The 24451-nt window shown below is 39.9% G+C and overlaps 1 protein-coding gene across 11 annotated transcripts in view; it reads right to left on the bottom strand.

Moving 5' to 3' along the window:
• The window catches only part of S100pbp (S100P binding protein), a 37370-nt gene extending 13109 nt beyond the window's left edge, over nt 1-24261 (bottom strand). For 2 of the 11 annotated variants that reach the window (XR_015000931.2, XM_085686632.2), the window contains exons 1-6: nt 24146-24261; nt 16309-16424; nt 14451-15250; nt 13940-14022; nt 12270-12361; nt 4927-4954 (exon numbers count right to left, since the gene is read on the bottom strand). Coding sequence is in view for 10 of the 11 variants with exons in the window: in XM_085686632.2 (XP_085542758.1) it covers nt 4950-4954; nt 12270-12361; nt 13940-14022; nt 14451-15248 (978 nt within the window). In the remaining variant the exon portion in view is untranslated. The other 9 variants (XM_048434324.3, XM_085686634.2, XM_048434321.3 and 6 more) reach the window with 9 other exon arrangements.
• Nucleotides 24262-24451: the final 190 nt, after the last annotated feature.

Raw genomic sequence — 24451 nt, 5'->3', positions numbered from 1 at the left:
AAAAATACATTAATAAATGAAGAAATATATCACAGATATTCATAGATGGAGGCTGAGGAGGATCAGCAGTCCAGGTCACCTCCAAATACATGAGTTCAAGGTCAGCCTGGGTTATAGGCTGATCCTGTTTCAAAAAACAGCCAGGTATGGTGGTGCACACTTTAGTTCCAGCACTTGGGAGGCAGAGGCAAGTGAACCTGAGTTCGAGGTCAGCTGGTCCACAGAGTGAGTTCCAGGACAATCAGTGCTATACAGAGAAACTCAAAACCAAACCAAACAAACAAAAAAGCCAAGTAAAATTATATTTGCTAACAACAGAGCTATCTGTATAGCTATGTTAATATGTTAATATATGTTAATAGCCTAGGCATGGTGGCCCATGCATACATAGGCAGCAGATCTCTATAGGTCTAGTCTACATGAGCTACATAATAAGACCCTATCTTTTAAAACAAAACAAAATAAAAACACCTGCTACAGAGTGGGGAAAAGAGGACCTGAGTTTGAACCCCCAGCAATTAAACTAGGATCAGAGGTGGTAGTACATGCCTTGAATACCAGCACCTGGGAGGTAGAGGCAGGCAGTTTTCTGAATGTAAGACACGCCGAGTCTACATACAGCAATCCAGGACAGCCAGGGCTAAACAGAGAAACCCTGTCTTGAAAAACAAAACAAACAAACAAACAAACAAACAAACAAAGGGTGTGTATGTGTGTGCTTACACATACCTACAACCACAGAGCTGGAGGCAGGGACAGATCTAGAAAGCTTGTTCAGCTAGCCTAACCTAACCTGGGGGCTTGAATTAGGTAAGAGACCAAAGTAAGATCAAGGAAGTAAGGCAAAGGATGGTAATGGAGACCAGCAGTCTTCCTCAGGCCTCTGCACAGGTACCCACACACACACACTCAGAAGAAAGAAAGAAAGAAAATTTTTCTTCATTTTATCATTATTTTTAAGATACAGTCTTTTTGCATATCCCCAACTATCCAGCAACTCACTATGTAAACCAGGATAGCTTCAGTATACAGAGATCCACCTGCCTTTGCCTCCCAAGTGCTGGGATTAACTGTGTATTACCACACACAGTTCCTTACTGAAATCTACCTAAAAACCTAGCAAGAATCAACTGAATTTTTATATACTACCACAGAACAGATAGGGATACACAAAGAAACCCTGTCTCAAAAGCAGACAAAAAAGTTCAAGGCCAGTCTGAGCTACATAAAACCTGAAGACACTGAGAGTTACAAAATACTGCTGAAAAAAATTAAAGATTTGAATAAGTAAGGATCAAAAAATACAAGATACTCATTCTTGCTTAGTTTTATCCAATTTTCTTTTCAGGGGGGTGGGTTGAGTCAGGGTTTCTCTGTGTAGTCCTGGCTGTCCTGGAACTAGCTCTGTAGACTGGGCTGGCCTAGAACTCACTGAGATTTGCCTGTCTCTGCCTCCCAAATATAGGGATTAAAGGTGTGTGTCACCACTGCCCAGCAATTTTACCCAATTTCTATAAATACAATGCAATTTTAATAAAATCCCAGGGGACTTTTTAAATAAATTGATAGGCTGACTCTAAAATGTATAATCTGGGGGTTGGAATAATGGCTCAGTGGTTAAGAGCACTGGTTAAGAGCACTGGGTTCAATTCCCAGCGCCCCTATGGCAGCTCACAACCATCTGTAACTCCAGTCTCAGGGAATCTAATGCCCTCTTCTGGCTCCTATGATACTGCCCACATATAGTGCACAGACATATATGCAGGCAAAACACCCCTACACATAATAAAATAAAAATTAAAAATAAAATTTATGCATTAAAACAAAGAAAATATAATAGCCAAAATAACTGCAAAGTAACGGAACATACTAGACTTTTTTTTTCCTGTTTTTCAACAAAGGTTCAAAAGGTAAATCAGTCAAAAAGGAGTAGTCCTCACAATAAACACTAAAAAAGCAACTAAAATTCCATCCATAAAAATAATACAAATTTAAAAAGGAGGAGGAGGGGCTGATAAGACAGCTTGGAGGTGTTTGATCTCTGATACAGACATGGTGAAGGGAGGATTCCTGCAAGCTGTCCTCTGACTTTCACATTCATACTACGTACACACAACTCACACAAAATAATAAATGTAATTTTCAAAAATTAAAAGATAAAGGAAAAAGCAACAAGAAGCAACTTTGGTTTCTATCTTCTACTATGTACAAAGTAATTTCAGACGGATAACAGAACAGATCTGACTCTAACAGCTAACACTCAAACGTATTTGAGCCAGGCAAAGATTTCTTAGCACAAAAATATAGAATTCATAAAATGAAAAGATAGAAACAATAACAAAAATTAGATAAATGGTATGGAGATTCTTCAAAACATATAAAAATAAACTAACCTTTGATCTACTTTAGATAAGTTTAGATTATGTATCATAAAGAGCTAAGCATGGCAGCTCATATGTGTAATGCCATCATTCAGGAGGAAGCAAAATTTAGGAGAAAAATCACAAATTTTAGGCTGGCCTGGGCTATACAGTGAGTTTCAAGCCAGTCTGGGTTACAGAGTGATACCACCATCGCCCTCCAGACAAAACTAGGCTATGTATCTCTGGCTGTCCGGGAACTTGCTTTGTAGACCAGGCTGGTCTTGAACTCACTGAGATCTACATGCCTCTGCCTCCCAAGTGCTGGGATTAAAGGTGTGCACTACTACCACCCAGAGAGAACCTATCTTAAACAGACTACAAACAACCCAGAAATTCTCAAAAGGAGATCCTTACAGACCCATGTTTACAGCAGCACTATTCACATCACCCAGGCCAACTAGCTGTATACATACACAACACAATAGGTTAAAAAAAGGGTGTCTGTCACATGCCATAATATGAGTCATGGATATATTAAATGAAAAAAGTCACTCCTAAGAAAACAAAGTTTAGGCTACTCTTCCAGAGGACCTGAGTTCAATTCCCAGCAACCACATGGTGGCTCACAACCATCTGTAATGGGGTCTGGTGCCCTCTTCTGGCCTGCAGGCATACACACAGACAGAATATTGTATACATAATAAATAAATAAATATAAAAAAGTGTACACAGAGCATTCATATACATAAAATACATAAATCTAAAAAAAAGGAGAATCACATGACTAGATGACTCATGTGACACTTATAAATGGGTTAATATAGTGGGCTAATATAGTAAATTTTATACTTTTGAACAGTAATTAAAAAATAAAAAAGAAGCCGGGCAATGGTGGCACATGCCTTCAATCCCAGCACTTGGGAGGCAGAGGCAGGCAAATCTCAATGAGTTTGAGGTCAGCCTGGTCTACAAAGTGAACCAGGACTGTTACTGGTTCAAACCCTGCCTCAAAAAACCAACAAATAATAAACGAATGAATAACTAAATACATATTAATGGTGGTATGAGAATAGAAGCCAGTCTGAAGGAAATCCCAGTGGTCAAATTTGAGATAAACTGAGCATCAAAAAGAATAGGAGCTGGGGCTGGAAAGATGGTTCTCCAGTTAAGAGCAACTGCTGCTCATGTATAGGACCTGGATTCAATTCTCAGCACCCATATGGTAGCTCACAACCATCTGTAACTCCAGTTCCAAGGTATCCAACCTTCTCTTTTGGTGTCTAAGTGTACCAGGCACACACACAATGCACAAAAATACACACAAGCAAAACAATGATATATATAATTAATTTTAAAAAAGAATAGAATTATAAATAATTACAACTTTAAAAATCCATTAGGGCTGAAATACAGCTCACTGGAAGAAGATGTATTTAAAACATGCAAGCACTTAGGATGGAGCTGTAGGTGGATATGATTGCCTACATGCATAAAATTGTCAAATTAAAAATATTCTAAAAACGAATAAAGATTATATTGAGGTGGAGGTAGACACTCTAAGTCATAGTGTAAGGTAATTCAGATGAAGATCATCAATGAATTCTTAAACCATTAGGTAAAGTCAGTTGCTGGGGAATAGGATATTCATAAGATACTAAGACATCACCCCATAAATGACAGTAATTAGACGATAAAAATGTACCTTATAATGAAAAGGTTATGTCCATTAACATCTTAACAAACTCGGCAATGTTAGTTTAACAGCCTGTCACTGTGTCACATATGCCTCCCAAGGTTTACAGAACACAATCACTAAGACCCTCTACCCGTGGTATGCCCAGAATGTTTAATCTAAACCTAATTCTGCTTCTAGTTTACAGAAACACAGGATATAAATATCAAACTAAATGGCACTACAGAAACTATCAGGGGGCTGGAAAGATGACTCAGTGGTTAAGAGCACTAACTGCTCTTCCAGAGGACCCGGGTTCAATTCCTAGCAACCACAGGGCAGCTCACAACTGTCCGTATGTAACTCCAGTTGCAGGGGACCCGATACCCTCACAGAGACATATGAGTAGGCAAGTACTAAACTTTTAAGAAAAAAAAAAAAAAGGAAGGAAGGAAAAATAGTCAAAGTTTAGAATATGGACATACCTCTGAAAGAAGTGACTTACATTAAAAGAGATTGAGACAATAACTAAAGATGTGAACCTTCATCAGATTCTGCCTCAAGTTACATTTGAAACACTTATGAAAATTGAAGTAAGGACTATACATTAGATGATCTTAAGAAGTAATATTTAAGCCAGGCAGTGGTGTGCACGCCTTTAACCCCAGCACTCAAGAGGGAGAACCAGGCAGGTCTCTATGAGTTCCAGGACAGCCAGGACTACACAGAGAAAACAAAAACCAAAAATAAATAATCAATGAACATAAAAATCAAACCTTATTAATTAAAACATTAAATTTATCATTATCAATGGCAATAAAAAATTTCAGTTTCTGATCAGGACAACTGGTAACATATAACAAGAGTTTTTAAAATGTTTATATACTTTACCTAGTAATTCCACTTCTAGGCATTCATCCTATAGAAATAAGAGTTGTACATAAACATTTATTGACTGAATGTTAACTACAACATTATTAATGAAAATACATATAACCTAATATTCCAAGACAGAATACTTTGTAATTAATACAGAATTTACTCTGATATTTGAGACAGGATTTCATATAACACAGGCTGCCCTCAAATACTATTTTTTAAAAACTATGTTTTTAATGGAGAAAGGGTGGCACTCAATCACAAAGTACAGCTTTTTTTCTTCCACCATGTGGATTCTGCAAATCAAACTCAAGTCATCAAGTTTGGATGACACAAACTTTTCTCACTGTGTCTCTTCACTGGCTCAGTGTTACTGCTTTATTTAGAGAAAGGATCTCTCATTCTGTTGTCCAGGCTCCTAAATGCTGGGATTACAGGTATGTGCCACCACTCGCTCTTGACTATATATCTTTATTTATTTACTTACTCATTTTTTATTTTATATTATTTAAAGACTTATTTTTATTTTACATCTATTTGCCTACAGTGGTCCTCAACCCATGAGTTGCAATCCTTTCACAGATCCTAAGACCACTAGGAAACAGATATTTACATTATGATTCATAACAGTAGCAAAATTACAGTTATGAAGTAGCAACAAAAATAATATTATGGCTGGGGATGACCATAGCATGAGGAACTGTATTAAAGGGTCACAGCATTAGGAAGGTTGAGAACCACTGGTCTACATATATGTACACTAGATGCATGCCTGGTGCTAGCATAGGCCAGTAGACGGCACTGGGTCCTGAACTGGAGTTACAAAAGACTGTGAGCTGCCAAGTGGGTACTGGGCATTAAACCTGGTCTTCTACAAAATAAGTTAAGTACACTTAAGCCATCTCTTAAGATGTTTGTTTGTTTTGGTATTTTGAGACAGAAGGTTTCTCTGCACAGCTCTGGCTGTCCTAGAAATCACTCTGTAAACCAGGCTGGCCTCAAAGGGAAAGATCCACCTGCCTCTGCCTCCCAAGTGCTGGGATTAAAGGTGTGCACTGTCACTGCTTGGCAAGATCCTTGTGTTTAAATTACTGGATGTGTGTGATATGTGTGGTGGAGGTCAAAAGACTTTGAAGGAGTCAGTTATCTCCTCCTACTTCAACACGACTCTGGGGATTAAACTCAGACCACCATGCTAATGCAGCAAGCACCTTCACTCACTGAGCTATCTAACTGGCCCTTGGCTAAAAAGATTAATGTGTAAATCAGACATAGTGATGTTTCCATATAATCCCAGCACTAAGGAGGATTATAAACTAGAAGATTAAGGACAGCCTGGGCCACACAGCAATATCTTGCCTCAAAAAAAAATTTAAAATATACAATAACTAAGATGGAAGAGTCCTTAAATAAACTGAGTACAGCTGGAGAGTGGTCATGCACACCTTTAATCCCAGCACTTGGGAGCCTGGCAGGCACAGGCAGGTGGATCTCTCAGTTTGAGGCCAGCCTCATCTACAGAGTTGAGTTCCAGGACAGTCAGGACTTAAAAAAAAGGACCACAAAAAAAAAAAAAAAGAAAGAAAAGAAAAAGAAAAAGAAAAGCAATTTACAAATTAAGGTAGTCCCTTTATAGGCTCTACTTTATAGGAAAGGACAATATTCAAATGTTAATTTTGATATTTCTAGGTGGCAGAGTGGATCGAGAGGTTGAAAGAATTGCTGTGAGTTCAAGGACATCTAGGATGCACCTTAAAACCCTATCTCAGAAAAGAAGCAAACAAAAAGAGAAAGATGAAGACTATATCAGTACTGTCCTCATCTGTAATATGGAATACAAAATTTTCAAAACTTCAGTGGCTAGGTATGGTGGTTTGAATGAGAATGGCCCCTACAGATCTGTACATTTGAATGTTTGACCTTCAGCCAGAGATAACCAGTAAGACTCTTGTCTAAAAAGCTCAAGCGCATCCTCAGCTACAAAGTTGTAAGAGGCTAGCCTGGCATAGATGAAGCTCCATCTCAAAGAATCTCCAAAAAGTTTAAGATGGTGCGCATGTACACTGTGAATACTGTATAGGGAAAGAGACACAAAAACGTAGTACTAGGCTAGGGAGATGACTCACTGGGTAAAGTGACTGCTGTACAAGCATAAGGACCTGAATTTGGATCGCTAATACCCATGTAAAAAGAAGTGAGAAAGACAGTAAATGTCTGTAACTCCAGCATTGGCGAGACAGAAAAGTAGATCCCAAGGCTTTGCTGGCCAGCCAGTCTAACTAAAATAGCAGTCAGCTCCATGTTCAGTGAAAGAGCCTGTCTTGAAAAGTAAGGTGCAGAATGAAAAGGAAGACATCAGATCATCAATTCCAGGGCTCCATATGCACATGTATGCATACACGCATGTACACACACACGCACAAACACAGGAAAAAACAAAAGACTGGTGAAATGGTTCGATGGGTAAAGGCACTTACTTAATCGTCATTTATATAACAATTTATATATCTATATACAAATTCAGTTTACTTGAATTCAAATCCCTGGAACCCACATTAAGGTGAAAGGAAAGAACTGACTCAAAAAAGCTGCCATTGGCCCAACACATGTATATAAACACACATATCATGAACACCCACACAACAGTAATGAATACAATTTAAAAGTAATAACAACAAACTTTAATACCATACTGGATTACTGAAAGGAAGACTGAAATATCAGAGACCCAAGAAAATTTTAGAATAACTATATAGGAAAATATTATTAGATGTCAAAAAAGAATTTCCTAAAAGTCAGTTTTTAAAAATCTCATTACAGAACTTTTCCAGTATATACAAAAATTAAACAGGGGGTGGGGGATAACTTATATACTCCTATGTACTCATAACTCAGTGTAGTGAGAAATTTAGAAGAGTCACTGATTCTGGTTTAAACATCAAAATGAAGTCATTGTTTTTAGGTGCACTCAGGCTTTGAAAAAAATCATTGTGAGCTGGGCTGTGGTGGCGCACACCTTTAATTCCAGCACTCGGAAGACAGAGGCAGGCAGATATTTCTGAGTTCGAGACCAGCCTGGTCTACAAGAGCTAGTTCCAGGACAGGCTCCAAAGCTACAGAGAAACCCTGTCTCGAAAAACAAACAAACAAAAAAACAAAAAACAAAAAGAAATAATAGCACACTAAATGATATAGTTCAAAATTATGAATTTTGCTCTTCCAGTTCATTTACTATGAAAATTCAGCATTCATTTAAGCATTAGTTAGATGATCAGAAAAAGAGAACATCCTCCATCTATGAATACTAATACTCTGGCAATTGGCTTAGTACTTTATGCCATGGCTGTGATTGTTTCTGCACTAGAAGTAGGGTTTAATTGTTTTCTCCCATGAAGGGACTGCTGACACCGAGCTACTCCTGATACAAGGGGGGGAAAACATTTCCCATAAAGGAACTTTTAATACTGAGTTATTCACACTACGAGGAAAAAACAAAAAACATTTAAACAAAAACCAACAAACAAGAAAATTCTAAGTTCTGGGCCAGCTGTGCTACTTCATGCTGTAGCAGTAGAGCCCTGCCCATCACTCCTTGGAACTCAGATGTTGCCTCTCTACACTGGTGGGGCCCTAGACAGAAAGGGTTGACAGGCAGCTAGCAGCCAGAAAGCTCTGAGTTTCCCTTATATCTTTCAGAATAATTCTATTCTGAGTAGTCTAGTTATTTAAAATCTGTCTTACATAGGGTAAATGTATTCCATATGCCACTGCTTCCTTTTTATTTTTTCCCTTCAAGACAGGGTTTCTCTGCAGCTTTGGAGCCTGTCCTGGAACTAGCTGTTATAGACCAGGCCGGACTTGAACTTACAGAGATCCGCCTGCCTCTGCCTCCCAAGTGCTGGGATTAAAGGCCTGCACCACCTGGCAGCCACTGCGTCCTTAAACTGCCTTAAATCTGTCATTTTTGCAGGTCTCCAATCAATCTGAACATAACCCTGAGGATACTGATAATTTGCAGGCACTTGCGGCAGAGTAACTGGAAACATCTGAGGTGGTGTATTTATGACCTTAAGCAACTATTCCTCAATGCCTTCATAAGGAGGTGCCGAAAGTCCTTGATTAAACACTTCCCTTTTTTCTTCCTTTATTATTCGTTACTGGAGCTATTCTATTTGTATCTCTAAGTTTTGCAATTGTGCAGTCAAGTCTCTTTTGCCTAAACCTGTCTCATCTGGAGGAGGAGGAAATTCTTCTCCATCATCCTGGCTCTCCTCACTTTGAAAAAACATTCTCCTCTGCTGACTGACAGTTCCTAGCCAGAATGTCCTCCTCACTTGAATTTTCTACATCTGACCCAGCCTTTTCTGACTTTTCATCCTGCAGCAGCTCTAGAACATTGGGAATTAAGTTAGAGAAAGACCAAGTCTTTAATGGTATAGCCTCCTCTAAGCTCGCAACATGAGGAGTTGCCAGAAGAAAGCCGGGTCACCTGCTTTTCGTTCACTTTCACTCCATTTCCTTGCAGTAAACATTTAACGACTGCACGTATTGCTGCTCCTGAGGTGGGGAATACTCCAAGTCCCTGCCAAAATCCTGGAATCCAGCCGGGTGGTGGTGGCGCACGCCTTTAATCCCAGCAATGGGAAGGCAGAGGCAGGCGGATCTTTGTGAGTTTGAGGCCAGCCTGGTCTACAAGAGCTAGTTCCAGGACAGGCTCCAAAGATACAGAGAAACCCTGTCTCGAAAAAAAAAAAAAAAAATTCTGGATTCCTCACTTACACATGAGAGTACTTACCTGCAGTCCTGGAGAATACAGACCCCCCCTCTTCTTTGAGCCCCACATTTGGGCATCAGTGCTGGTAAACTGAGTCACACACGACAACTGAAGAAAGAGATACTCAAGGATGCAATGAAACTTTGAAAACTTTCTCAGAGCCCAATCCCTTGAGGCTGCCCCCGTTCCTTTAGGCTTCACTGCATCCTTGACTGGTTCTCTTTCTTCAGCTATCCTATGTGACTCAGTTTACCAGCAACTCAGCTTCATGTATCATCAGTTTTGTCAAAGATACTGTATTTTATTTTACAAAGTTTTTGTTTTATGTCATTTGTTGATACTTAAAATATATCACACTATTTTACCTATAAAAACACTGCTATGAGCCAGGCACATGGCACACACCTTTAATCCCAGCAGTTAGGAGGTGGAAGCAGGAGGATCTGAGTTTGAGCTTAGCCTAGTCTACATAGCAAATTCCAGGACAGCCAGAACTACATAGAAAGATCCAATCTCTTAAAAAGAAATAAACAAATAAATTAAGAATAAATAAAATAACAAATTTAGTTTGTAAATTGTCATGTGGGCTCTAGGAAACAAATCTGGGGCCTCTGCAAAAGCCATTACCCCATTCTTAAACTTTGTCAATAATTGTATTTAAAGTAAATTCTATTAGCTAAAACTGTATTAGCTTGAGCTAAATACCATCCTATACATTACACTTGTATTTGCACAGGTAATTATGTTTCACACAAGCTAAACTACATTATTCTCACTTTGCAAACAGGTTCTTGGTGGCTCAAGGTTCCATCTGGTCAACAGTAGTGCTAGGATATAACCCTTTACCAGAAGGTAAAGGCACTTGCTGCTATGCCTAATGACCTGAGGCCAATATTTGGGACCCACATGGTAGAGAAAACTGACTCCTACATGTTGTCCTTCACACATACATTGTGGCTGCACACCCCCACCTACATGCACACATATGTACAAAAGAGATAAAATGTAATAAAAATTAAATAAAAATAAGCCTAGACTTTTGTTTTTTCGGCCACTGAAGTGTTGCTTTCCCATTGCATCTCTAGCTAGTCTTTGAAAACAGGGCGTAAATTGTAATTTTGAAGAGGGACTGCTGCATGAGAAAGATGCTAAAATGTGAGCAACTGCACACACCTCAGATGAAAGAGGAAACTATAACTAGATTACCAGTGCCAATTCCTAGGTCATAAAAGGAGAAAAATAACAACTAGGGTTTTGTTTTTTTTAACAAGCTTGAAGATGCACAAATTTCTTTAAAGCCTGCTCTCCAACGATATGGGCAGGAAAATATCTTTATTTCCAACAGACCTAACGGTTCCAACAAAAAGATTCACAAGCAGAGAACTAAGAAATGAACACCAGTGATATCAAATTGCTTTATAAAATCTTGAGTAAAAAAAGAAAGGAACTTATTTTTAAGGATTTCTCCTGACGATGTCAGCATTCTACCTTTCATGTGTAGCCTTAAAAACAGAAATTACTAATCAAGGTCTTTCCAAGAGAAAGGAGACTCCTCTCTGCAGAACATCCTCCAAATCTTTCACAGAACAGATCTGGAGTCTGATGATATAGCTCATGCCTTTTCTATGGAACACACCTAGAACATCTCAATCATCTCCATTCTTCCCAAACACAAACTGAAGGGCTCCCTCCTCATTTCTACATTACTTTAAGTGTATTTCTTTAGAAAACTAATCATTTTGTTAGTGCAATGATTTTCTCTAGTCTAAGAATTCCCAGTAGGTCTTGCTACTCTTCCTCATCTTCAAACTTAACACTTGTAAAAGTATTCCACAAAAGTCTGCTGAACAAGGAAAAAAGCTAAACATTTCAAAAGACAGAGTGACCTTTATGGGAAGAATTCTTTTATCAGTATAAAGCCTCCTAACATCCCATGCCTTCAATTCTGCTCCTTTCTCTTTAGGAATTTCCCATTAGCCCTAGGTCAAACTGAATAAAACAGTATGGTATCCAGAGGGCTGGAGAAAGAATTTCTCCACTTTGGCTTGCAACAGCTTCAAATGAAGTACTTGGAGATTATCTTGAAGGATCTAGGAAATAGTTCAGAATTATTTCAAGAGCTTGTACTGAGAAGCCATGACACAGGATGAGGTTTTAAATGCTCAGGGAACAGGGAAAATAATTCCACATTTTAAAGTCACAAAACTAGATGGGCGGCGGAGGCACATGCCTCCAAAACTATGGAGAAATCCTGTCTCAAAAAACGAAAAGAAAAGAAAAAAGTCCCCAAACAATAATTAGTAAAGAACATCACTTTATCTACTTCTACTAGTTAACAGAGAAAATAATAATGACAACCTCCAGTTTAAAAAAAGCATTAAGATCTGGGTTATATCCCTCAATTATAGAGGATAAACTTGTTGGCCAAACCACTTTGCACAATTATTTGCTTAAATAATCCTTAGAAGTAAATGTTGGGATAAAGAAGATTTCTTCTTCATAATTTAAGAAAATTCAAAACATTCACAGAAAGAAAATGCCTTAATAAATGTTTTATAAGCCATTCATTGGTTACCATTACCTTGGTTGGATTCCCCTGGGTCTTCTATATGAGCAATGACTTTGCTGAGATAAATGTCCTTCTTTTTTTCTAGATCTGACTGTGAAAACATCCTTGAAAAAAGCAAACCAGGTGGAAAAGTAGTCCATTAGAGCCATGAGCACAGTGCTTTGTAGAAATGTCACAAACTGATGGTAGTCAACCAACTTCCAGAGGCAATGCTAGTCAGTACAAAAGTGAGACCAAGTATAGAACTTAAAAGTAAAGGAAGAAAAGAAATGTAACTCCTGATAACAAAGACTATCGGAAGGTAAAAATAAAGTAGCTCATAGAGAGAGAGAGAGAAAGCATTTGTTGGATAATTCAGGTTTGGCCAACTTCATCGAGCCACACAGAAAAAGTTGAAGGAGATTAAGGCAATCATGGTCCTAGCAAGAACAATTTCTGGTCCTCACTCATATTGACAGCATTGTTTGAAAAGAATCAGTAGATGAAAATATTGACACTGTAAATTTATTAGTGTTCCAAGTGGCTTGGTTTATGTGTTTTGGTATAATTTCACTCTTAAATTTACAAAGTGGGGCTGGAGAGATGGTTTAGCAGATAACCATGCTATGCTGGCTGCTCTTCTAGAGGATCTGTTCAATTCCTGCTACCCACAAAGCAGCTCACAACTGTAGCTCCAGTTCCAGAGGATCTGACACCCTCTTCTGGCTTCTTGTGGGTACTGTACATACATGGTATACAAATACAGACATAGGTAAAACACCTATACACAAAAAATAAAAATAAAATCTTGCCGGGCAATGGTAGTACATGCCTTTAATCCCAGCACTTGAAGGCAGAGACAGGTAGATCTAAGTGAGTTCGAGGCCAGCCTGATCAACAAAGCAAATACCAGGACAGCCAAGAATGCTACACAGAGAAACACTGTCTTGAAAAAACAAACAAACCAAAAAAGACTGGAAAAATTAACAGAGTTTTCCTCAATTAAGTGGAAAAAGAAATAAAACAAAACCCATAAAACTAAAATGTAGTGGCACATAATCTTATTTGTCATTTTTAAAATGTTTAAGGCAGAATAAATATGCCATAAGTGTATAACAATTTTTTTTCCTCAATTGTACTCTAAGGAGAGGAATTGGATTCAATCTATAAAGTAGCTTTTCCAGTACATTCAATTGAAAATGCCCATGTACATACAGACACTGCCATCTCCTGGTAACAAAAAAGTAAACTAAAAAGATGCCTCAAATTTGCAATCCTAATATTTGTTTCCAGTTGTATGCAAGAAAAGGAAAAATAAGACTAAACGGTTTAATAAATAATTTTAACCTTTTTTGGTTAATATTCTGACTTCTCATCAAATATGTGATCAGGACTTCTCATACATGAAAGAAATTTTGTATTTATATAATGTTTTACTAGCATGCCTTTTTTACTTTCAAAATAACCTTGGGAGGTTGTAGGAAAGGCATCATTAGTTTTATTCTGACACAGAAACTAAACTGAGAGATTATTTGATTTGCTCAAGATAACACAAATAGGAAGCTTCAGAATTTCAAGTTTGCTTATTTTTCCTGCAGGATTTCCTGCCCACCTGCCACCCCCATACTGAGAACATACTGGGAAGGGGAAAAAAGAAATGAAAGAGAACCACCAGAAACTCGAATGGTTCTATGTCACACTACCTGGTTCTGGTCTGCAGGACAGGAATTACTTTGCCCAGTCTTCTCTCAGCTTTCACCTCCCCAGGGTCCTTGTCAGAGGCATGCTGATTTGTTGTTGTTGGTTTCCAGAGCAGAAGGGAAAATAATAGGAAAGATAATTATCAGTTATAAGCAATTTTATAATTTCAGTTGTATCATACATATAGCTGAAAACATCATTATGAGAATATAATTTTTTTAGTTGTTTTGTTTTTCAAGAGAGGGTTTCTCTGTGTAGCTCTGGCTGTACTGCAATTCACTCTTGTAGACCAGGCTGGCCTCGAACTCACAGAGAAGTGCCTGCCTCTGCCTAGCAAGTGCTGGGATTAAAGGTGTGCACTACCATCACCCAGCAAAATTCTTTCCTTTTTTTGGTACTAGGGATTGATGCTAGCACATGCTAGTCAATACTCTACTGAGGAATTAAGTACATAGGAACTCTTTCTGAGTGAAAATAATTTCATGTCTACTGTGTTGAGAAAAATGTACTTACTCTGTTCGATGAACTGGACACAACTGGATTTCTCACTTCACACCCTGATTTATGTGATCCACTATTTTTCCATGATGATCCCCTGTTAGGTACCTCTGAATGGTTGGAGATCTGAGAGAACACAGGGGTAGGTTTCTTACTTTCAGATATATTTTTATCAGAGGCAGTTTGTTCGATGTTATTGTTTGAAGGAGAAGAAAGCAGGGGCCCATCCCAAGCAGAGTTATTGGGACTGACCCCTTCAGGTTCAGTGCAACGTTTACTCTCATTAGGATGAAGGTCATCTTCTCTCGTCTGTTCCCCAAGGGAGGCAGGTTTTTCCGTATCTTTGGAGGAATCAATCTTGTTCTTATCAAGCACAGGATCACAAACTGTTGGATTAAATGGTGCAACAACAGTTACTTTTATAAGATTCTTTTCAAGTACAAAGTGTCTGTTCAATGATTTACTAGGAGTTGGTCTATGACCAATTGATGTACTTAATTGAGGTAGTTTGAAGAAGCCAGGGGTCACAGGTGCTGGTCCCAAGCTGCGCAAAGAATTTTCTTGAGGAGTACCAGGTAGGGTCTGACACTTTCTGTCTCTACACTCATCATGCCCACCGTCATCCTTCAACAGCATCTCAATCTCTTCCTCTGTGAAACTGAAATGGCCATCGTCTTCTTCTCCATCGGAAAACTCCAACAAGGAGTCATCCAAGTCATCTTCATCAAAGGAACCCCAAGGACATGAGGCCCTTTCTTCAGGCAAAAAAGAGGTGCCAGAAGACTGTTCAGAGGGCAATAGTGAACACGTCATATCTGAAAAAATACGAGATTTTGCTAAACAACAACAAGAAATAACTTAAACTAACTCCAACCTACTAAATATACAGAGGAAGCATCCTAGTATCTCAAATCCTGTGCTTGCACTGTGATTTTTAACTTGAGAAATAATTAAGATATTATCCTTACTAGCATTATGAAAATAAAAGGTTTGAGTAAGATACTTTTTTTCTGATTATAATGACAAAATTAAGATGAATGATAATCAAGGTTAGTGAGGCTGTAGAGACAAGCACTCACTACTAGTAAGAGCACAAGTTAATATAATATTTTGTAAAGAGTAACTTGGTAATACCATCTAATCTAGCAATCTCACTTCTGGAAACTTATCATATAAAACTACCCATTACAAACATACATAAAAACACACAGATGTTCAAAGCAGTATTATTCAAAGTAGTCAAGTATTAGAGGCAATCTAAATGCCCACCTCTGAGAGAAATGTTTAATAAAATCATTCATGTCAAAAAACATTCAACTATTTAAAAGCACATTAAAGTAGCTTTATATGTACTACCATGGGTTGACTATAATATACAAGCAATTTACATGTTTTTTAAAATGTTCAGATACCAAATTTACACTTTTAAAAAAGAAAACACATACTACTTTTCTGTTTTGGTGGCTAAACCTGGAGCCTCACATATGTAATTCAAGACCTCTATACTGAATTACATCCTAGACTATTTTTTACTTTTTAATTTTAGGTAGGGTACTACTAAGATGCTCAGACTGGACCTAACAAAACCAAACTTTGAATCTGCAATCCTCCTGCCTTAGCCTCCATAGAAGCTGGGATTCCAGGCCTGTGATCTAACTGAAACATACTATTATTTTAAAAAAATAAAAAATCAGGAGGAAAGGGGGGGGAGACAGATATAGTATAGATATGATACATATATAGATATGGGTATAGTGATATACGGCTTTAATACCAACACTCAGGAGGTAAAAGCAGGGGAATGTTATAGGACAGACAGAGCTATACAGTGAGACCCTGCTTCAAAAAACAAAAATTAAAATGTCTTCCATACTGTGTGGAGCTGCTGGAGCAATCTCTGCCTCTGCCACGAGACCAAATGGAAAAAGGTTTCAACTCCTGCCGCTGTTCCTTTCAGGAGACTTGTCAAAGTGATTGACTCCCACCTTCCTGCAGGCACAAAGAAAATTAAAGGATCTTCTCATCACTTTCAACTCTGCTAATTACAAAGTCAACTGCATTATGCTTCAAGGTGTTCCATCTATTAATTTTGATCTTGATTTTTTTTTTTAAATACCAGCAAGTTGGATTATTTTCAGTAAAGAACACCAAAGAGAAATCTTTAGAAGAAAAAAATTATGCAACTAAGAACTGGTTTAGTTCCTCACAAAAACTGTCACTTTCTTAAGATTATTGTCTGCTTTAGTGGGGTAAATAAGAACTGGGAGTCCTCAGCCCTAAGACCTGGCACTGTCACTAACAAGCCCGATCCATTTGTTGCTAAGCCATTTGGATTTCTTTCCTTGTAAAACAGAAAAACATTGGAGAAAGAGGACTAGGATATGTCAAAGATTCTACCAAATTCTAAAAATTATGACCATACCAAAAACCAATCAACCCCCTTCCCATTTTACACACACACACACACACACACACACAAAGAAAAAGTCAACAAAGATATAAACACAAATACTGACTATTACAGGGTCAAGCATCAACATCGTTCTATTCTTTTTTTTGTCTTATTTTTGTCTTCTTTAAATTTTTTTTATGATTATTTATCTTTTATTTTATGTGCATTGATGTGAAGGTGTCAGATACCCTGGAACTGGATTTTCAGACAGTTGTGAGCTGCCATGTGGGTGCTGGGACTTGAACCCCGGGTCCTTGGAAGAGCAGTCAATGCTCTTAACCACTGAGCCATTTTTCCAGCCCCACATTGTTCTATTCTTTTTCTTCTTGGATGTTTACTTGTATAAATAAAATGTAATGTGGGGGTAAGGGATATGGTTGAGTAGTTTAGTGCTTGCTTAGTATACATAAGGGAGCTGGGATTAGACACACACCTTCACACCTACTTATGTGATACAGGGGATCCAGTAGAAGGCTTGGTTCGTGCTAGACAAGTGCTTGTTTTCTGAGAGTCTCACACAGCTCAGGCTGGCATCCAAATCACTGTGTAGTAGAGGATGATAGCCTTTAACTGATCTTCTTCCCTCCACCTCCCAAGTGCTAGAATTAAAGAAATTACCTCTATACTGTTTTCCTTTACAGCTTTTTTGTTTTGTTTTTCAAGACATGGTTTCTCTGTAGCTTTGGAGCCTGTCCTAAAACTAGATCTTGTAGACCAGACTGGCCTCAAACTCACAGAGATTCTCCTGCCTCTGCCTCCGGAGTGCTGGGATTAAAGGCATGCAGCACCACCGCCCAGCTCCTTTACAGCTTTTTAAACTGTAAAGTTTCTTTCACTTTACTACCCTCTGTATCCTTGACTTTCAGCTTTAATTCATATATTCCTTCAGTAATAATTTTCTGAGCTACATAGTATGTCTCCATGATTTTTTTCAAAGATTTATTTATTATGTATACAATGTTCTGCCTGCATGCCAAAAGATGGCACCAGATCTCATTAAAGATGGTTGTGACCATGTGGTCACTGGGAATTGAACTCAAGACCCCTGGAAGAGCAGTCAGTGCTCTTAACTTCTGAGCCATCTTTCCAGCCCATCTCTATGATTAAAGAAAAAAAAATTCCCAAATTCCCAAAACATATAAATCTTACGGTTTTTGGTTGTTATTGTTTGTTTTTTGAAATAAGAGTTTCTCAGAACAGCCCTGGCTGTTCTAGAACTTGATCTGTTGACCAGACTGTCCTCAGACTCAGAGATCCACCATGTTCTACCTCCCAAGTACTGGGATTAAAGGTGTGCACCATCATGCCTGGCAACATATAATAATGTTAGCAAGGAAACACCAAAAATTAAGTTCTAATATGAGATAGTATAAAATGGTATAGAAAATAAAGCACTAAATAAAAAAGAGGAGAAAATACAGCACTTTAAAATTAGAAGGGATCTAGTTAACTCAGAGTGGTGGGCCATGCATGGTGGTGCATGTCTTTAATCCCAGCACTAAGGAGAAATGGGCTGAGTTCTAGGTCAGCCTGGCCTTCATACAGAGTCAGCCAAAGCTATAGAATCCCCAAACATCCTCCATCTAAATAGATAGATAGATAGATAGATAGATAGATAGATAGATAGATAGATAGATAGATAGATAGATAGAAAAATAAAGTAAAATAGTGTGATTAGGGCAAAAAGAAAAGGTGTATTTTTGGTCCAATGGCTAAGTTATTTTCTAGACTAAAATCATCTTTTTGACAGCAGTGACAGTGCTTACTTTTAGAAAGGTGAAAGTACTGTTAAATTTAAGAAACCTTGTGCCTCAGGTGGTGGTGGTTCATACCATTAATCCCAACGCTTGGGAGGCAGACAGGTAGATCTGAGTTTGAGGCCAGTGTGGACTACCAAGTGAGTTCCAGGACAGTCATGGCTGTTACACAAAGAAATCCTGTCTCAAAAATCCAAAAAGAAAGGAAAGAAAAGAGAAAAAGAAAACTCGTGCCAGCTGTAGTAGTGCATACTATAATCCTCCTACTTGGAAACCAGAATGGGCTACAGCAAGGATGATTACTATCACCACCCCAAAAAACCAACAATTTCAGATTATTAAACATAAGTATCAAGGCGCTGAGCTCAAGCAACTTTTTGTTTTTTCGAGAAAAGGTTTCTTTGTGTAATCCTAGCTGTTCTGGAACTTGTTCTATAACCAGGCTGGCCTTTAATTCACAGAGATCCACTTCCCTAGGGCTATGATTAAAGGTGTGCACCATTATCACCCAGCTTACAACTACACTTCTTAGAAACCCTTCCTGGGCCACTGCCCCCTCATCCCAATCATTTCAAAAAATATAGTTCAAGCACTTGTGTGGTCAAATGCACTGTTCAGAAAGTTTTCATAGTGAAAGCTGGGAGAAATAAAATAACTTAGGTTCACTAAAAAATAATGCCAGGACAAAAATCCAAACCAAATACTAATTCGAAAGGCAATCTTTTCCTAACTCCTATGACAGACTTGCCTCTAGGGTCAGTTTGCAAACTGAAAAATTAGAATTCAAACATAGGCTTCTAAATTTAGTATGCTTGCTAATAAACTATGGGATATGTAGATATTGGAGGCAGATTTTTATTACTTGGAAAAATAATTTAGGATACCTTAAAATGCATCAAAAGCTGCCCTTGACCTCACAGATGTTGGCCATCATCCAAAGACACAAAACTGACTCTTTTGAGCTTCTTTCATAATGTCCCAAATGGCAAAAGCATCCAAAAACAACATCATAAACATACAGAAAGACAGAAATAAATTTTAACTCACACAAATCATTTTCTTTGCAAATTTCCTGAGTTTCAAAAATTCTTTATATTATAATTTAAAACAAGTAAGTAGTTGTTTGGTGGTGCCTTTAATCCCAGCACTCCGGAAGCAGAGGCAGGTGGGTCTCTGTGAGTTCAAGGCCAGCCTGGTCTGCAGAGCTATTTCCAGGACAGGCTCCACAGAAAAACCCTGTCTCGAAAAACCAAAAAAAGACAAAACAACAACAAAACCTTGTAACATAATGAACCTCCACAGTCACCACTCAGCCACCTGAACCACAACCTACTGCCAACCTCTAACTCCACTCATTTCTCTCCTTTACTGGATTATCCTGAAACAAAGCTCAGGCACTACATCATTATTAACTCAATGGCTAAAAGCATTGGCTGCTCTTCTAAAGGACCTGGGTACCATTCCTAGCACCTACATGGAGGCTCACAACTGTCTGTAACTCTAGTTCCAAGGGATCCCACAACCTCTTCTGATCTCTGCACATACTAGACATACATACAGGCAAAACATCTATACACAAAAAAACAATAAAAATTTTAAACTTCTGAACTCCTGTTCAAATTTCTAATTATCATATTCATATTTTTCAGGCTCAAGGAAAAGCAAAGAAACTAGCATCTAAATAAGGCCTACACAAATGTAACAGACTGATGTCTTCTTAAGATTTCCCACCTTTTCCCCACCGCAATTATCTATTAAAGAAAGTTTCTGGGGCTGGAGAGATGGCTCAGAGGTTAAGAGCATTGCCTGTTCTTCCAAAGGTCCTGAGTTCAATTCCCAGCAACCACATGATGGCTCAAACCATCTGTAAAGGGGTCTGGTGCCCTCTTCTGGCCTGCAGGCATACACACAGACAGAATATTGTACACATAATAAATAAATAAATATTTAAAAAAAAGAAAGTTTCTATGGATATATATACACATCATGAAATTATAAAAATATTCACAAGAATAAAAAACACCAAATTCAGGATAGCAAGAACCAGTAGTGGCAAGGAAATAAGAATGGCAATAGACATAAATCAGTCTTGTTATTTGTTTTGTTTTGTTTTGTTTTTTGAGACAAGGTCACATATAGCCCAGGTTATCATGAAACTTGCCAAGGATGTAGCCAAGGATGACCTAAATTTCCTGATTCTCCTTCCTTCTTTTGCCTCCATAGAACTATGGGAACCATACCAACTTTTCTGTTTTTCTAATCAGTACAAGAAACTCAACAAATATGGAGATGGAAGATAAACCTGGACAGTAAATATAATTATTATGCTACCTTGCTTAATTTTTTATATATTTGAAATATGTAATAAAAATTACTTTTAGGGTAGAGGATGGCTGGATGACTCAGTGAGTAAAGGTACTTGCCCCATAGGACTGGTGATCTGAATCCAATCTCTAGAGCCCAGGTAAAGACAGACAGAAAGAACTGAATAGGTTTTTGGACCTCCACTCCCACACCACGCACAGAAATTCACACATCACACACTACATAAATTAATAAAAAAAAAAAATGGAGGGCTCAAGAGATGGCTCAGTGGTTAAGAGCACTGGCTGCTCTTCCAGGTCCTGAGTTCAGTTCCCAGCAACCACATGGTGACTCACAACCATCTGTAATGAGATCTGGTGCCCTCTTCTGGCATGCAAGCATATATGGAGGCAGAATGTTGTATACATAATAAATAAATAAATAAATCTAAAAAAAAAAAGAAAAAAAGAAAAAAAATGGAGCCAAGTGGTGGTGGCTCATGCCTTTAATCCCAGCATTTAGAAGGTAGAGGCAGGCAGATCTCTGAGTTCTGAGTTCAAGGTCATCCTGGTCTACAGCAAGTTCCAAGACAGTCAGGTATATATATAGAGAAACACTGTATTGAAAATAAAAAAACAAAACAAAAATTTGGTTTTGGCCTTTTTGAGACAGGTGTATTGGTAGAATACACCTTTAGTCCCATCACTCAAGAGGCAGAAACAGGTGGATCTTTGTGAGTTCAATGCCAGCCTGATCTACACTGTTAGTTCCGGGCCATCCAGGGCAGCAGAGACCCTGTCTCAGAAAAACAAAACACAACACCAAAAGTTATAAAGCCAGTGTTAAAAATATCTCAAATACACCCTAAGTCTCAATATTTCTCCCTATAAGATAGGAAACTTCACAGCACATCAGTTTCATGAGGTTATTAACAAGAATTAAGTAAGACTTAGCACACTACAGATACAATTAAGTGGTGGCTACGGTTATTATCTCAACCTGCAACCTACATCTCACATCAAGAAGCTTAAGCAAAGGGGTGGTAGGAAAAAAAGCTAAACTGGTAAGAAACTTCCCCCAGATCCATTTTAGAAATTATTCAGTATAATCTACTGAGTGAAAAATTTAACCATTGTCACTAGACTGGATGGATAACTGAAACATCAGATAAATTCTCCAAATTAATGGCCCATGAAATATCTTGCATTAGAGGAACTGGGCTAAATTCCAAAGACCTCATTCATTTGAACTCTCTGAACTTCAATATAAATGAGCCCACTCATCTGTATTCCTAGAATTTAGGAGGGTGAGTTCAGGGCTACCTGAGGCTCCATTTCCATTTCAAACCAGTATGGGCTACACATGAGAAAGGAGGGAGGGGAAGGGGATTTTTGAGATAAAGTCAATTTGAACTTTCAAGGGAGGAAAACCTTCAATAAAACTGAAGCTATAGCAAGGCACGGTGGCACACGCCTTTAATCCCAGCATCTGGGAGACAGAGGCAAGTGGACTTCTGAATTCCAGCCCAGCCCCATCTACACAAGCGAGCTCCAGGCTAGCCAGTACATAGTGAGGTCCTGTCTCAAAACATCAAGAATAATAAACAACTGGAAGCTCTTATGTTCCACAATCACTTCTCTCCCATCACCGGCACTTGGGCCTGGTAAATCCTTTAAATATGGCGGATTCTTTATTTTTAAAGGGAGAATATTTTCTTAGTCCCAAATTCTCTTAATTCTGCTCCCCATCTCTGCCGTGACCCTATTCTGTCCTTCCATGTCTCTCACCTGTCCACCCCCTTCTCCACACGTTAGTGTACCGCCCCCTCTCTGTTCTCTAACCTCCTGGTTGCAACCTCAGAAACTGCTTCCCTATCTATTTTTATCTTACCTCAAAAAACCTACTGCCTTCGAGCACAAAGCCTCATTGTATTTAGGACAGTAAGACTCCCATGCCAGGTGTACACTACACATCCTCTTTCGAGACTCTTAAAACCAAAACCATTACCAAACTGGCTCTGGTACGCAGGGTCAAAAGCAAGAATCATTTTGCGGAGGGGACTTCTCGCGGGCCTTTGAGTTCCAATCTCTCCTAAGCACAACACACGTGAAGCACACAGCATACCAAAAAAAAAAAAAAAAAAAAAAGCCTTATCACCGAAATGAAGCCAATTGTACAAACTAAAACAAAGTGAACTGGAATTATCAGAAAGAATTTTGCAACTCCCTCTGTGGAACGGCAAACGCTGAAAAACGCAAAGACAACCCGTTTGGAAATCTCTGCTTTAGGTAACAATTTCCGAGACTCCGGTGCCAAGCGTCCCACACCGGCCCCAGGCAGCAGGATTCTTCTACACTGAATCAACAGGTCTCTTTTATGAGAATGGTCTATTAAAGCTTGGGGCCCCGAACAACCACGAAAAGAACAAAAATGAGGGCAGCCAGGGAAGTAGGTCCTCTCTTGGTGGCCCTCTTCCGGGCTCATCCTGAGATGTCTGGGGGCGTTCCCTAAGGCCCTGGATGGACGAGCGAGGGTGGCCCAAGGATGCCTTCGCTAAGCTCCCTCCTGGCCTCCCCTGGAGGAGTACAGCCGCCGCGCCCAGAGCCTTTGCACTTCCCTCCTCCCACTCGGGAGAGCGAGTACTCGCCTCCCAGCGGATAACGGGAGAAGCGCGGCTTTTCCCCGCGCCCCTCCCCCCCGGGGGCGACACAGGTCCCCGCCGGCGCGGGCGGTGCACCCAACCTCCCGGGCACCGGCGTCGACAGCCACACCTCAGCAGGCTGCGGCCCGCGGCGGCCGGGAGTGGGTCGTCCTCCTCCCGCCCCGACGCGCCGCGGGAAGCCCGCCATCCTCGCTCTCCCTAGCAACACCCACCGCGGCGCGAGCACTGGGGCGAGCTAGACCCCTTCCTTCCCCCACGGGCAGGGCCGGCGACCTCGCTCGCAGCCCGAGGACCTGACAGCTCTTTCCCTCCTCGGAATGAGGGGCGTCACTCGCCCACGGAGGCGGAGGTGGGGGGCAGGGATAACCTCCCCGCCCGCCATCACCTCAGGAGCGAGAGCCAGCCCTTCCCTCAGCGAGGCGAGGACCTCACTACTCCTCGCGGGGGCAGACGATGTTCGCGGCCCCGTGGAGAAGCAACAGGCGACCACGACCCGCCGCCCAGACGACGAAAAGCCGTCCCTCCCGCTCTTCACCTCCGGAAGCCGGGCCAAAGCCTGGGCGAGCGGCTGCACCTCACTCCGCCCCCTGCGCCATTTTATCGCCCCCTTCTCGACCTCCCCCACCCCGAGGCAGCGAGGCCACCACCAGGGGGAGGGCAACCAAACAGTGATTGGCAGGAAACCGCCCCGCCCCCGAGAGGGTTGCGTCCCGGGCAGCCTTCCCAACCCCGCCTTCCGCACCGCCTACCCGTCCCTATGGCTCCGCCTCTTCCTGTTTCATCGATTCGTTCGACTCTCTGCTGCTCCTGACTCCGGGCTACTCCTGGGCGGAAGTGCATC

Source organism: Myodes glareolus, chromosome 3 (genome assembly GCF_982192425.1).
Source record: "Myodes glareolus chromosome 3, mMyoGla1.1, whole genome shotgun sequence".
Classification (NCBI taxonomy): domain Eukaryota; kingdom Metazoa; phylum Chordata; class Mammalia; order Rodentia; family Cricetidae; genus Myodes; species Myodes glareolus.
Note: the sequence above shows the minus strand (reverse complement) of the source record. Positions and strands in the feature narration are given on the sequence as shown.